At 41.4% G+C, this 14,458-nt stretch overlaps 1 protein-coding gene across 4 annotated transcripts; it reads left to right on the top strand.

Annotated features, from left to right (window-relative positions):
• LOC144711750 (putative methyltransferase PMT7) lies at positions 1-14,136 on the top strand. 4 transcript variants are annotated; one of them, XM_078585797.1, is made up of 8 exons: positions 1-238; positions 1,251-1,650; positions 5,279-5,568; positions 6,507-6,875; positions 7,513-7,759; positions 7,841-7,982; positions 11,689-11,848; positions 12,349-14,136. In XM_078585797.1, the coding sequence occupies exons 1-7, from the start codon at positions 70-72 to the stop codon at positions 11,845-11,847; spliced, it is 1,776 nt and encodes a 591-aa protein (XP_078441923.1). In that variant the 5' UTR covers positions 1-69; the 3' UTR covers position 11,848; positions 12,349-14,136. The 4 variants fall into 4 exon arrangements, with proteins under 4 accessions (XP_078441923.1, XP_078441909.1, XP_078441916.1 ...); XM_078585783.1 differs by having other exon boundaries at positions 12,313-14,136; XM_078585790.1 differs by lacking the exon at positions 12,349-14,136 and adding an exon at positions 12,165-12,183.
• The last annotated feature ends 322 nt before the right edge of the window (positions 14,137-14,458 follow it).

Here is a 14,458-nt window from a genome sequence, read left to right as displayed (position 1 = left end):
TGTGAAGAGCTTGGTAGATTTGTTCTCTGTTCAGGCGGCGAGATCCGGTGCACAGAAGAAACAAGAAGAATGCTGAATCGGGGTTTTGATTCGCGGCTGGCGAAGTTGATATTGATCGGGCTTCTTCTGATGGTTGCATCGTTCTACGCGGGAACGTTCTTTGGCTCGGCGACTCTCCCTCTTCGCATTCGTTCCTCCAGTCTACCTCCGCGCCAGAATTATTCTGCAAATGGCCAGGGTGAGCAACTAAATTCGACTATTACTTATTAAAGTGATCCAGCGAAGACCCACTTTTTTCGTCGTTTAATGTTAAAGTTTCATTTTTTTCTTCGTTTTCTGCACTGCGGTCGCCTTTTTCTGGACGTCTTTCGTTGAGAATTTTGCTTGATGCGACTGTAGTGTTGATGTATCCGTTTACCGTGTTTTTCTGATACTGAGATTATCGATGAAGAGTGAATCTCTGCAGCCCAGTGTATCTTGCCTGGTGATTCCGGGTCAATAACATGATTTTCCCGCTGTGTCTTGTTCTTTCCTTAAATTTGAACCCCTTGATGAAGAAATTAGTTGATTTCTATGAAGATTTCATGGCGAAAATCGTGAGGTTTTCTTATCCGTAATTTGATTGTCTGGACAATTTTCATGATAGGTAACGGAATGTGTCAGCCATGTTTGAAATTTTCCGGGTGGAAATTTTATTCTTGAGTAGTTATCAAATATTAGTCAGTCTATCTCTTGTCAATATTTATTACCTGTATTGCAACATCCTAATCAGTTGAATTGAGATTCCGATGTTGGGAAAAGTACAAGAGGTGTGGCAAAGTCATTCCTATAAAAGGGATGGGCGCTCGCAGCTAAAAAATATGTACGAGAAGGTCTTATCTTGGAAATTTTACCTACTGTCTGGGATAGATATTGCCCCAGGTTGACTTAAACTCTTTTTTGAAGAACACCCAAAAATGTCAAGTTGTCAGATTTGTATTGGGTCAGTAGATTATTGTGTGTACGAAAGTTGGTGAATCCTCATAGCCGTACAATTTTGTGAAACACATAATTTCGTTGCTGGAACCATCAATCTTCACGTCTCTATGCCAGTTACACCTAGGATTTGTTATGTTGCAAAGTGGTAAAAAATGTCATCCTTTCTGTTAAAACACAGCTTTTTTTCTTGTTGATACTGTCATTCTGTTTGGTGTCATGAATTTTTATCTTTGCATCTCGTCTCTCACTTTAAATTACTTTATGTATTTCAGGCCTATTGCAGTTCAGAAATATAGTCTCTCTTTCTCTCAGAGGGAGTTCTATTTCAATACCTGAATCAGGCGTCAATGTATGCCCTTTAAACTATAACGAACATATACCCTGTCATCCTACTTACGTCAAACATAGTTCTGATGAAAAAAAGAGAGATCTAGAAAGACATTGCCCTCCGCCGAAAGAGCGCTTGTTTTGTCTGATTCCTCCTCCACTTGACTATAAAGTTCCAATAAAATGGCCTCTCAGTAGAGATTATGTATGGCGCAGCAATGTAAATCACACTCATCTTGCTGAGGTTAAGGGAGGACAGAATTGGGTGCACGAGAAAAAAGATCTATGGTGGTTTCCTGGAGGTGGAACACATTTCAAGCATGGGGCTGAGGAGTACATCGAAAGGTTGTCCATCCTGAAATTCAGTAGATAAATTTTTGTCTTCCATCTTTTACATGGCATTTTCTCTGCAGCAGAGTTGTCTTCCAGAAATGGGGCCCACCTAATTGCAAAATATTAACGCATTTCTTACTGGATTACAATTTGTTTCAAAATTGGCGGATATCTGCTCCTGCTCACTCCGGTGCCACCATTCTCCCTCTAAATCCCGATTTGGGTTTTACAGAAGGAAACTTCTATTGGATATGTGATCAGGCTGGTTTAAACATCCATCTTAGAATTAATTGGTCACGCCCACTTAACTTCAGTTATTTATTCTCCACGCGAGAATAAGTAACTAACAAAAAGGTTGTGAGGGCCACTAACAACATAAACTTAAGTTACGAAGGTGTGTGCCTTTTGTAATATGCGGCACAATTAGATAACAAAGGACAAACAGATACGTAATTAAAATAATATCTTGATTTGCATTTTGGAATCCTTTTTACTGTTGGGTCTTTTGCTTTTTAGCTTTTCGGTGTTTTCTCATTTAAATCTTATAAATTTTATTTATTTTAAAAAATTTACCTTCCAAAGATGTGCATTAGGTCCTTTACATTTTAGGATTGTTCTCAGAGGACAACATTTTCATCAGTAACATGTTTTCAGATGAGATGTCCTCTTGAAGCAACACCTCGGGCAATGCCAACTCTACATCCCAAGTTTTCGGATTGGCTAAGTCGGCTACTTCCCACTTGCCCTGGCAGATGGGGAAAACCAATTTGGCTTCCTAGGCCACTATAAATCAGAGACTTCTGGGCTGGCAGCTGCGGCTGAGGCTGAGTTAGAGAGAGAGGATCATGTTTCTATTGCACGATACTTATGGTCCAGGGCACCATTGCTAGAGGAACTGGAATATATGATTAGTTCATGCAGATGATGCTATGACGGTAGAAGGCTGGATGCTTAATGCAGGGTCAACTGGTGGAACAGGGTGCTGCAGGACATTGTAATATGGCTATATTATATTTGAATTCATCTTTGGGCATTGCTCAAAAAGGAGAGTTGAAAATTAAGGGTACCATCATACACTGCATTGTCACTATCCCGGTAAACACGGGCACCTCTCACAACATTTTGTGTAACCACCCTATGGAAGGATCTGAAGCTTCCAGGTGTCACTAGAAATTATTCTTCTTTTATTATTGGTAATGGCCATTTATTGAAGGATAATGGACTGATATAATCCTGGCCTTCTTTGTGGTTATTTGGGTCGTTTTGTTTCCCACTAGCGTTACTCTTGTCATTTTGCCTTTCTGAATAATCCTGGTACGAAAGTCAACAAAGCAGTCCATGTGATGTCAACACAGATGTCATTGCCGTTGTCAATGCTGCTACGATAACCATGGTCAACTCTCAGCCAAAGCCAAAGTGTTCTGCCATGGTCGACAGCCGCAGTCTTCCTGCAGTCAATGCCTCTGTTAATGTCGGTGGTCTATACCTTGGTCCTCCCTCAGTTGATGGCATGGTCACTCGTGGTCTATTCCATGGTCCATGTCACAGTCAGACATGCGGTGAACTTCCAGTCAGTGGCGAGGTCAATGTCCGGTCTACTCTGCGGTCCATGCTGTGAACAAACCAACTGTGGGCAGACCTGAGCTACGGTGGACTCCCAGTCAATGTCGAGGTCCTCCAGCACAACCAACATCCGGCCTGTGACAGTCCTCTGTTGCAGTCAACCCTGGGGTCAACGATCGGTCAATGCCGAGGCCGTCAGATGTGGTCAACGCCACAGTATGTGCGATAATCAAGCTGATGGACTCTCGACATTCAGGAAGCAACTTTAAGGGTAGAACTCTTTCTGAGTAGTTTATGATGCTCTGGTATAGTCTATTGATATCCTCTGCCTCTCTTGATCTTTGAAGATTTTGTTCTCTCACCTAGAGTTTCGTCATTCAGAGAACTCATCGCTGAATGTAGCCTCACTCCCACATGATTACCCTCTTGATAGCACAGTTTCCCTTTGATGCCCTTGCCTTAATCCTAGCCTCCTCCTCTATAATTTCTTCCTTTGATATTGCCTTATTCTTATCGTAACACAACCCGCTGCCAATGCCATAGTCTTTCCTGGTCGATTCTTAGTCAACACCAAAGTCTTTTGCGGTGATATAATACCAGTGTCTTCCTGAATTCAACATGTGCACTATTCATTGATTAATTTGGGTCTTCGCGGATACTCCTGGATCCTTCCCCAGTTGTCTGGTACTCTTCTCGTCTCCTGGGCCTCTTCCGAGTATCTGCAGATTCTCCCAGGCTTTAGAGTATCCTCCTAGATCTCCTGTGTCTCCAGTTTGGCTGTCACAATTATTGGGCTTTTTCTCAAACATTTGGCTTTGTCCTGCCCTTTCCTGGCCTGCACGCATGTAGACTTGTGCATTCTATCTTATACTTGGAGTGAACAAGTTTTAATCTCTGTCCTACTGTGTCCCTTGTTGTGTCTGCACATTTAATCCAACACCTGGAAGGTGTTGTACAGGAGTGCTCTTGGCAATATTCCGGTGCATCTGGCAAGGCATTCCGTGTTCGCCCAGCACCAAGTTGTAGAAGATATAGTGCCAGACATTCTTCTTGGACGCCAGTTGATGAAAGCTTCAGTCCAAGAGAAAGGGTTGAGAGAACAGAGAAGAGAAGACACAGTTTAGGATTCAAGGAAGGGACAATACTCCCATAATTCGTTTAGAACATTACATCCTTATTTAACTTATATTATCGAGTCCTTTAGGAAGCATATCCAATATTGCAACAGTCAATATATAGCAATAATAAACGACGGTCTTAACAGAATGGAATGAAAGGAAACATATAATAGAACGGGATTCTTGTCTCTTTACACTCTCCCTCAAGCTTGGAGTGGATGTTGCCTATAAGCTGGTTGAGCATTGGGCTATGCACCCCTTTTATGAGGATATCTGCGCATTGATTGATCGATTGGACATAAACCATGTTGACTCTTCCGCATTCCACATAAACCAAGTTGTAGAAGATTGCAATCCAGAATGTTCCCGGCATAAGCTGCATCTGTAAAGATTTCAAGATTCTTACAGCCTGTTGCTTTAAAAAGCATCCCATAGCTAGGTGTATCCTTTAAATATCAGAGGATTCGATACACTGCGGTTTCTTGAGCTTCTCTTGGGTCTTGAATGAATTGAATTACTAACCCAACGTTGCATGCAGTGTCAGAACGTGTGTGAGATATGTATGGTTGTTTACCAACTAACCTTTGATAGTGTCCTTCATCAGTTGGAGGCCTCTCCGTCTCCAGTCCCAGTTTGCCATCTGGGTCCATCAAGGTAGGGCCAGGTTTTCAGCCGAGCAGAGAAAATTCCTTAAAATAGATCTAAGGTATACTGTAGTTGTACCATCACAATCAGATCCTTAGGATATGCCATTTCCATTAATGACACGATGCATTCTCAGGGTTTGAATCTTTTATGAAAACTTCACTTGGATAAGATTTGAACATAGTAGATCACTCATTTTCCCTCTTTGTGATGAGAGGGCCTTATCACTTTGTGTGAAGTGCTAGGAAGTGATTAAAACTTTGCTTATTTCGATTTATTAATCCATTCTAATTTTTTCTTATTCCTTGACATAGATTGGGCTATATGGTGACAAACGGAGCTGGTAATCTAGCTGATGCTGGCGTATCAGTTGTTCTTGATGTTGGTTGTGGTGTCGCTAGCTTTTCTGCCTACTTACTTGCTTTGGATATACAAACAATGTCGTTTGCTCCCAAGGATGGTCATGAGAATCAGATTCAATTTGCTCTTGAGAGAGGAATAGCTGCAATGATAGCGGTTATTTCAAAAAATCAACTTCCTTTTCCAAGTCAGTCTTTTGAGATGGTTCATTGTTCTAGGTGCCGAGTGGACTGGCATGAGAATGGTAACTGGTCTTGTTTCTGTTGCTGTATAGACCAATTATAAATTATGAGATCGCTGAGGAAGATGTGTCTGTTATCTTTTTCCTGAAGTGTTCTTTGCGTGGCAAATTTCTTAACAGTTGGTCCAAAGTTAGAATCAAAGAATTAATCGTCTGATAGTTGATTTATTGACGCTCAGGTTGGTTTAACAAATTTAATCCAAGCATAAGAGGATCTTTGATAGTGAGGACCATCAGCTACTTGAAACATTTTTATCAAAGAAAAGAATATGGAACCAGAAGTGAATGTTATGTCAGATAAAAAGGGATACAAATGATAAGTCATGAATATAAATAGGAGTTTTTGAGGAGATTCTGTGAGTATTGGTTTGGTTAAAGTCATATCTCCCTAAACATGGCACCTCGACAGATTGTGTTTAATTTTTGGTTTAATGGAAAAAAATATGACGAACATTTTTGACTTTAGGATGAGTTTCGTTATAGCTCAGATTGAATGTAAACTTCCTTTCAAGTTGAGTCAAACAATTTTTGAATGATTAGCAAAAAGATAATTTGAAATCTCTTTGAACTGGATTCCAATATTTTGATGGTTTCGCTGTGACCTATTTGTAACTCTATGCTCTTTTGTTGGTTATCAAATTATATGTAATACGTTGATATTAGCTAGTCTAACTCAATCAGTAATCGTTCGATGTCAGAAGTCCTTCATGTTAAAGAGACACTTCTTTAATCAAACTACATGCTTGACTAGATGGAAACGGGAGAAGTTTTCATGTCAACATACTTTTCATCAGATTGATAATTTTTGTGATTAGAAAAATGCAATTACTGGTTTGGTCTTCCTGATGCCTAATAATTGATTTAATTTTTATGAGTACTGCTATTTGCCCTATATATTTCTATCATGCGATATAGCTTATCTTTTATGGATGTTTACGCAGATGGTTTGTTGCTCAAAGAAGTGGATAGGCTGTTACGACCAAATGGGTATTTTATATACTCAGCTCCTCCTGTCTATAGGAAGGATAAAGATTTTCCTCATATATGGGAAAAGTTGATGAACATAACAGACTCAATGTGCTGGAGTTTAATTGTCCAAAAATCTCAGACTGCAATTTGGATAAAGCAGATGAATGATTCATGCAATCTAAAGAGGCGCTTCAGCACATGCAAAGCCTCTGACGATTCTCAACCATCATGGAAAATACCCTTAGAGAACTGCATAAGGACAATGGGAGGTGATGCTATCCAAAAACTGCCTCCTAGACAGGAGCGGCTTCCTGCATACCCAGAAAGTCTTAATAAGTTAGGTCAGTAGAAATTTTTGTGAAAAGTCTTCGCATTCATAATGTGGTTTCTTTTTTTTTGTCTAGAAGGGTCTGGTGTGCTATTATTGGTACTTCGGGTATTGAGTCTTCTGTGGCTGATCAAGTTTGATTTGAATTTTTAAGTTCCATTTGAATTTTGAGTCCTGTATTTTCTGCCCAAGTGGCATGTTTCTCTTGAGAAGCAACTTTTGTTTTATGGGGTAAAGAAGATTAAGATGATTTTTCAAGTGGGGGTAATTTAAGAATGACATTTCAGTATGTTTCTTAAAAAGTTGGCCTCTGCCCATTTTAGAATGACGTTCAAACTCAAAAGATGGTAGAAGTTTTTCCAATAAATTTTCTCATTCCTAAATTCAAAGTTGTCGGCTCCTTTTTTTTGGCGAGATTCATCTGGTACCTTTGGATATCGAGTCTCTTGGGTTTGATCAAGTTTATACTATCAAAATTTAAGTTTCATTACAGCTCCGAGTCCAATGTTTTCTGCTCCAAGTGGCTTGCTCTGCAAAAGAAGTATATCATATCTTTGATATAGTTTTTTAGAAAGACCTCCGTTCATTGTGTAATAGAATTTTTGTATAATACTTTGTTCTGTTTTTTAAAACTTTAATGGTGGTCGCAGGTGTCCCCTTAGAAAGCTTCAATTCGGATACACATTATTGGCAAGAGCAAGTCCTCAGATACTGGAAGCTGATGGGTATCAGCCGTACCAGCATTAGAAATGTTATTGATATGAATGCATATCTTGGAGGATTTGCTGCTGCGCTGAGCTCCTTTCCTGTTTGGGTAATGAATGTAGTCCCAGAGGGCATGCCAAATACAATGTCTGCAATTTATGATCGTGGCCTGATTGGTGCATTTCATGACTGGTGCGATTTGAAGGACCCATCAACCTTAATTTGCCTTTCTGATGACTTATATAATTATTTTACTATTTCTGATGCCCATAGGTGTGAGCCCTTCTCAACGTATCCCCGTACGTATGACATGTTGCACGCTTCCAACATTTTCTCCCACTACCAAAGTCGTGCACAGGAGGGTTGCCTTTTAGAAGATATTTTGCTTGAGATGGATAGAATCATTCGTCCTGAGGTAAAGTAGAGCATCTCCTCTTTCGTTGGCTTTATACGTCCCTTTTTTTCAAAGAAATATATCTCTCGTCTATGTTAAACATTTTTTCCTCGTACTTTATAATTTGAATGGAGATTGGAGGATCTTGAGAGTTTGTGTACTATTGTGTCTTATTCAAACCTTAGTGGAAGTTTTTAGAACAACGGCCTTCTCAAATTCCAAAGATTATGATACGAACCTAGATCTAGGCTCATATCAGAGGGAGGGTAGAAGACGAGGTAAAGTAGAAATTCCGGGGGTAGAGAGAATGGGAATGGTCGGGGGAAGGCCGAGCTGAGGGGTTAGGGATCAGCCGGGGACGAGCCGCCTGATGACGCGGTGACGCAGAGACAATCGCAAGGAGGGGGATCGTGGAGGGAGACAGAGCATGGATATTGAAGAGACGAGAGAGAAAGGAAAACAACTCTTACATAAACTCCAACATTCAGTCTCCCCTCCTCAAAGGAGGGCTGTGCCATTTAAAGGCAACACAGAGAGAAAGGAAGCATAGCAGCATGACAGAACGCTGAGATGGAAGACGCTGGGACGGCGGATGTCAGAACGGCGAGCGCCTGGGAGGCCCGGAGCGAGACGGCGAGAGACCGGAGCGCAAGATCAGGCGGTCGTGAGAACCGCCGAAGATCGGAGCGCAAGGTCGAGCCCAGGAAACCCAGTTTAGGGTTAGGGTTAGGGCTCTGATACCATGTAAACAAGAAAAGAACAATTCTTGATAGCAAATGAAAGAGATTACAGGGTTTTATAGGAAGCCCTAATGGGCTGACTAGAGAGGGCCCTTAATGGGCTAACAAGAGAGAGAAAATAAAGACATGTAATACTCAGATCAACAGTCGGGGGAAGGCCGAGCTGAGGGGTTAGGGATCAGCCGGGGACGAGCCGCCTGATGACGCGGTGACGCAGAGACAATCGCAAGGAGGGGGATCGTGGAGGGAGACAGAGCATGGATATTGAAGAGACGAGAGAAAGGAAAACAACTCTTACATAAACTCCAACATTCAGTCTCCCCTCCTCAAAGGAGGGCTGTGCCATTTAAAGGCAACACAGAGAGAAAGGAAGCATAGCAGCATGACAATAATGCTCCCGACGCATCCGGGGAAACCTATCAGATTAGTTTCTTACTTTAGTGATATTAATGGCCAAAGAACTTCTAGGATCTCCATTTCCGCTCCTTAAGCACTTGAACCATCTAACCTGTAAAATGACCATATTACTCCGGGTATGTTATCATCTTTTGAGCACCCAGTTGATATAAATGGCAAAAATAAGATGACTCATTGACACTGTGGAGCTAGTAGTTTTCGAGTATTGACCTGCCTTTGTATCGCCTGTATCATTCCATTTTTTTATGCATCATCCTGTCATTCCTGCCAGTCTGTTAGTCCTCTTTCCCAGCGGATTCATCCTCTTGTCTATATAGTTGGAATAGTTTCAGATGAGTTCTGTTTCCACTGTAAGCTTTCACTGATTCATTTCAACCACCAAAATACCAGTTATGCATGTTTGTGGATACCCTCTGATATAGTGATGTGGTAGGAACCTAGAGGTACGAGGTTCTGAAGTCGGGTCCAATTGGTCAAACCACCTTGTGGCTCTATGAAAGAAATCCCATTTAGGTGCTAAACGGTCCTTATTCAGTTTCCCCAGAGTAATAATGGTATAAATAAATCTAGATACAAGGTATTGGCATTAGCCATCCATTTTCTCTCTTTTTCATCCATTCGTCTCCCTTCACCCCTCTCATTCCATTCTATCCCCATCTGGGATCATTTCGGTTGATTAACCCAACCCGACAAAGGGCAAACCAGCTGGTTCGCAAGTCGGGAGGGTAACCTGGCCGGGTTAGCCTAGTGAGTCCATTATTCTGCTAAGGCCCTCGATATCACCACGAATAGAATGAAGAAATCTCCAAGAAACCCTTCTTGAAAATATGTCCTCGCATCGCATACGGATCCCTTGGGTCAACAAATGAACAACTCTGATACGTCAGAACTGATGTTCTGAGAGGAGGTTGAAGAGGAATGGAAATTGAAACAAAGGAGCAAGTCCAAATCGGTATATGTTCATCCATCGAGGAGGATCTTCCACTGACCCCAAATCACGAGTGAGACTCCGATATTCAAGAAAAGCCAATTCCTCCCTTTCTTGATCACTGTCTTTATTTATAGTCACCTTCTTCCCCGCCATCTGTTGCTCTATTCAAATCCTCACACGTGCCTTTGTGGGCTGCACGTGTGATGTCCTTTCTCTGTTTATTGCTCTGATAAGCCTTCTGTTAAGACCCAGGAGGGATCTTAAGTCAAGAATGTGTTAAACTCCTGATGCAACGAGAAGAATTGATCTTGTAAAAGGAAATCAGAAAATGTAATTTCGAAGATGAATCGAACAATCGCAATGTAGCAATCTCACACTCTCAACACTAGAAAATAAGATTAAGGAAAGAACCGAAAGAATTGGAGAGAGGCCGATCGGTCGTCTGCTCCTCTGGACACGAGATTGCAATCCCAAACTCTAACCTCAGATCGTAACAACTTCTTGCGCACCATCTTTATTCGAAGTGCCCTCTTTATATAGGGCCTAGAGGTTGTTGTTCAATTCTGTTTGACCGCCACGTGTCAAACCTTTGACTGATTCAGCTTCCTCGCACGCTTTCTCTGATATGCGTGTGGGAGGTTCGTATCACCTTCATAAGGTTCTTGTCATAGTCATTCTGGAAAGGTGGGTCAGCGGGTCAGGTAAGGTTATCCTATCTGGTTGACGCAGTAAGAGTTTTTTTTTTGAATGGCAAAAATCACGGTGCCGGGTACGTCGGACCTTGCGGTTGTGCCCGTAGACCGATCAATCCGTGCCCTGGACGCCACCCAGTGGATGTTTATTTATAAAATATAGTGTGGAGCGAGCGTACATGTCCCAATTACACATGGACCCTACTCGCCCATGTTGCAGGAAAGAAAAAGGTACATACGTGTTACCTAGTGAAGGCCGGGAGATGGTCACTCATGCCAGCAGGAGCTGGGGGAGCCCTCGTAGCGATGAAATGTGTGGAGTGCGTTGTCCACCCTGCCGTTTGCAGATGTCATCGTCGAGGTCCGCGACTTGACGAACTAATCAGACGAGACGCAGTAAGAGTTGACAAGTGTTGATAATAACATTTCATTAAGAATTGATGCAATTGAAATTGTACAATCAGTTGTATCATGAGACTGCGCAATCCACCCCTCGGCCTGTCTTGGGTCGGAGGCTGGGTTTGGTTTTGGGTCAGCTGACCCAACTTGAACCTTAAATCGACAAACCGGACCGAACTGACTTGACCATTTTGAGGGTATAATGGGTCAGGTCGACTAGCAGAACTGACTTGACCACCCAAGCCTGACCCTAGTCATACAGAACCCTTCCTATAGAGGTATTGGGGGACTAAGGTCCCACAATCTTGGGTACTGACATTAACCCTAAAATGTAATGCCACTTTTGGCAATTGAAGAATGGAAGCCAGACACTGCTCCTCTCTCGCTCCCGGTCTCGCCTCTTCTGGTTTCTTCTTTCCCTTATTCCGTTAATAGCTCTCCCTTCTACCTCTGCCCTGAGCTCGCTGTTCCTCTTTGTATGCCCTGTGATTCGTAAAAGAAATAATAATTCTCAATTATTCAGACTTATCACTCTTTTCTCATGGCAGGGATTTATTATCATTAGAGATGAGGAGTCTATTTTGTCTAAGGTCAGGGATGTTGGTCCGAAGTTTCTGTGGGATGTCCAAACATTCTTTTCAGAGAATGATGAAAAATTCGGGAGACCTCTTCTGATCTGCCGAAAGAAGTTTTGGGCCATACTTTGAGGTATATTGTGTATTCGTTGTCTTGCTTCCCCCAGAGCATACATTTTAAACTACATTCTGATAAGAGTTCAATTCTGGACTAGCGACGTAAATCTTCAACAATACGAGAACGATACATTTTAAAATACAAGAAAATAGAAGTTACTAAATTTGATTCCGTCATCTTCAGTAAATTCGACTTCCTAACGATCTTTCTGGTGTATTATTTTATTTATTGGACGATATGAATGATCTTACCAAAATCACATTGCCAGAGAATTTCCCGACTACAAATTTCGTTGCACTAAACTAAACTCAATATTTTATTATTATTTTAGGAATAAAAGGCTTCTGAAGTTCGTGGATGCTCTTTTTTTCTTCTCCTCATTTATGTGGGGGTAGGGAATATGCTTTAGATTGTCACGTGCGCATACCCCGTAGTCATTTATTCTTGAACGGTGCTCTTATTTAATTTGATTCTGACAGATTATTCTTTACCCGGCCCGTGCCCACTTAGCGCAGGTCACATCACTTAGTCTTTCCTTCTCCCCCTGCATTGGAGCGAGTTGGAGGGGGGTAATGATTTATTATTTTATTTTATTATCATTACTGGAGTCTGCAAAACAACAGTATATAGGGTTGTGCGGGAGAGAATGAAGAAGAGCTGCTTCTCTCTCTCTCTCTCTCTCTCTCTCTCTGTGTCTCTGTCTCTCTCTCTATTTATCTCTCTCCTTGTCATTGAAGGAGAAATCAGGGCCTCTCTCTCTCTCTCTCCAGTTCTCTTCCTCCCTCTCTACAATGGAGAGGGGAGATAATAGTATTAAGTGAAATGAATACTTGCCCACTTTCCTCTCTCTACTTTCTCGAGAAACAAAACGAGAGATCACTCTCGCTCGTGAAATATTTAGTGATTTACTATCTCTGTCTCTCTCTACACGATATATCTATATAAGTATCTATCTCTATCTCTACCTCTAAATATATCTCTATCTCTGTCTGTATCTCCATCTCTATCTCTCTCCATCTCTATCTCTATCTCTTTCTCTATCTCTTTCTCTATCTCTATCTCTCTCTATCTCTATCTCTATCTCTATGTCCATCTACATCTCCATCTCCATCTACATCTCCATCTCCATATCTATCTACATCTCCATCTCCATATCTATCTCCATCTCCATCTCCATCTACATCTCCATCTCCATCTACATCTCCATCTCCATATCTATCTACATCTCCATCTCCATATCTATCTCCATCTCCATCTCCATCTCCATCTCCATCTCCATCTCTATCTCTATCTCTATCTCTATCTCTATCTCTATCTCTATCTCTATCTCTATCTCTATCTCTATCTCTATCTCTATCTCTATCTCTATCTCTATCTCTATCTCTATCTCTATCTCTATCTCTATCTCTATATCTACCTCCATCTCTGAGGGTTTGGGTGGCATTTGAGTTGAGTGTGTATTCATTGAGCAAATATACAACACACCGGGGAGGATCACAGAACTCGGGTGATGACTGGAATTCCGGAAGGCTGTGCGATGAAGAGATTATATTATTTTACTTTTGGGCTTGCTCTCCATTTCTCTCTCTCTCTCACTAGCAATCCACTACCAGCTAGTAAAATGATAATACTTCTCTCTCTCTCTCCCTACCTTACTTCCCTTCTCCCTCTACACTGAACAAGAATTCGGCTGTGGTTAAAGCGCCGAGTACCCCTGGATTGTGTTAGGATCGCTTAATCAGATCAAGCAGTGGCAAGAGAGAGAAGATGAAAGAAGAGAGAAATAGAGATAAAGAAGATTGAAAGAGAGAAAGAAGATAGAAGAAAAAGGAGAGAAGCTGAAGAAGAAAGAGAGAAAGAAGATGAAAGAAAGAGAGAGAAAGTTAATAGAGAAAGAAGATAGAAAGAGAGAGAGAAAGAAGATGAAAGAAGAGAGAAAGACATAGAGAAAGAAGATGGAAGAAGATAGAAACAGAGAGAAAGACATAGAGAGACAAGATGAAAGAAGATAGAAACAGAGAAAGACAGAGAAACAAGATGAAAGAAGAGAGACAGAAAGACATAGAGAAAGAAGATAAAAGATGAGAGAAAGAAGATGAAAGAAGAGAGAAAGAGAGAGAGAAATAAGATGGAAGAAGAGAGAAAGAGAAAGAGAAATAAAATGAAAGAAGAGAGAAGAGAGAGAGAAAGACATTGAGAAAGAAGATGAAATAAGAGAGAGAGAAAGAAGATGAAAGAAGAGAGAGAGAGAAGATGAAAGAAGAGAGGAAGACAGAGAGCGAAAGAAGATGAAAGGAGAGAGAGAGAGAGAGAGAGAGAGAGAGAGAGAGAGAGAGAGAGAGAGAGAGAGAGAGAGAGAGAGAGAAGATGAAAGAAGAGAGGAAGACAGAGAGCGAAAGAAGATGAAAGAAGAGAGGAAGACAGAGAGCGAAAGAAGATGAAAGAAGAGAGAGAGAGAGAGAAGATGAAAGAAGAGAGGAAGACAGAGAGCGAAAGAAGATGAAAGAAGAGAGAGAGAGAGAAGATGAAAGAAGAGAGGAAGACAGAGAGCGAAAGAAGATGAAAGAAGAGAGAGAGAGAGAAGATGGAAGAAGAGAGGAAGACAGAGAGCGAAAGAAGATGAAA

This window comes from Wolffia australiana, chromosome 1, assembly GCF_029677425.1.
Source record: "Wolffia australiana isolate 7733 chromosome 1, ASM2967742v1".
Taxonomy (NCBI): Eukaryota; Viridiplantae; Streptophyta; class Magnoliopsida; order Alismatales; family Araceae; genus Wolffia; species Wolffia australiana.
This window is presented reverse-complemented; position numbering and strand designations above follow the sequence as displayed.

Bases quoted from the DNA above. Each gene is read 5' to 3' on its own strand.
- LOC144711750 (XM_078585797.1), top strand. From the start codon at position 70: ATGCTGAATCGGGGTTTTGATTCGCGGCTGGCGAAGTTGATATTGATC. The intron at 1,651-5,278 runs GTTGTCCATCCT...TCCTTGACATAG, and splicing joins GCTGAGGAGTACATCGAAAG to ATTGGGCTATATGGTGACAA. The intron at 7,983-11,688 runs GTAAAGTAGAGC...TTCTCATGGCAG, and splicing joins ATAGAATCATTCGTCCTGAG to GGATTTATTATCATTAGAGA.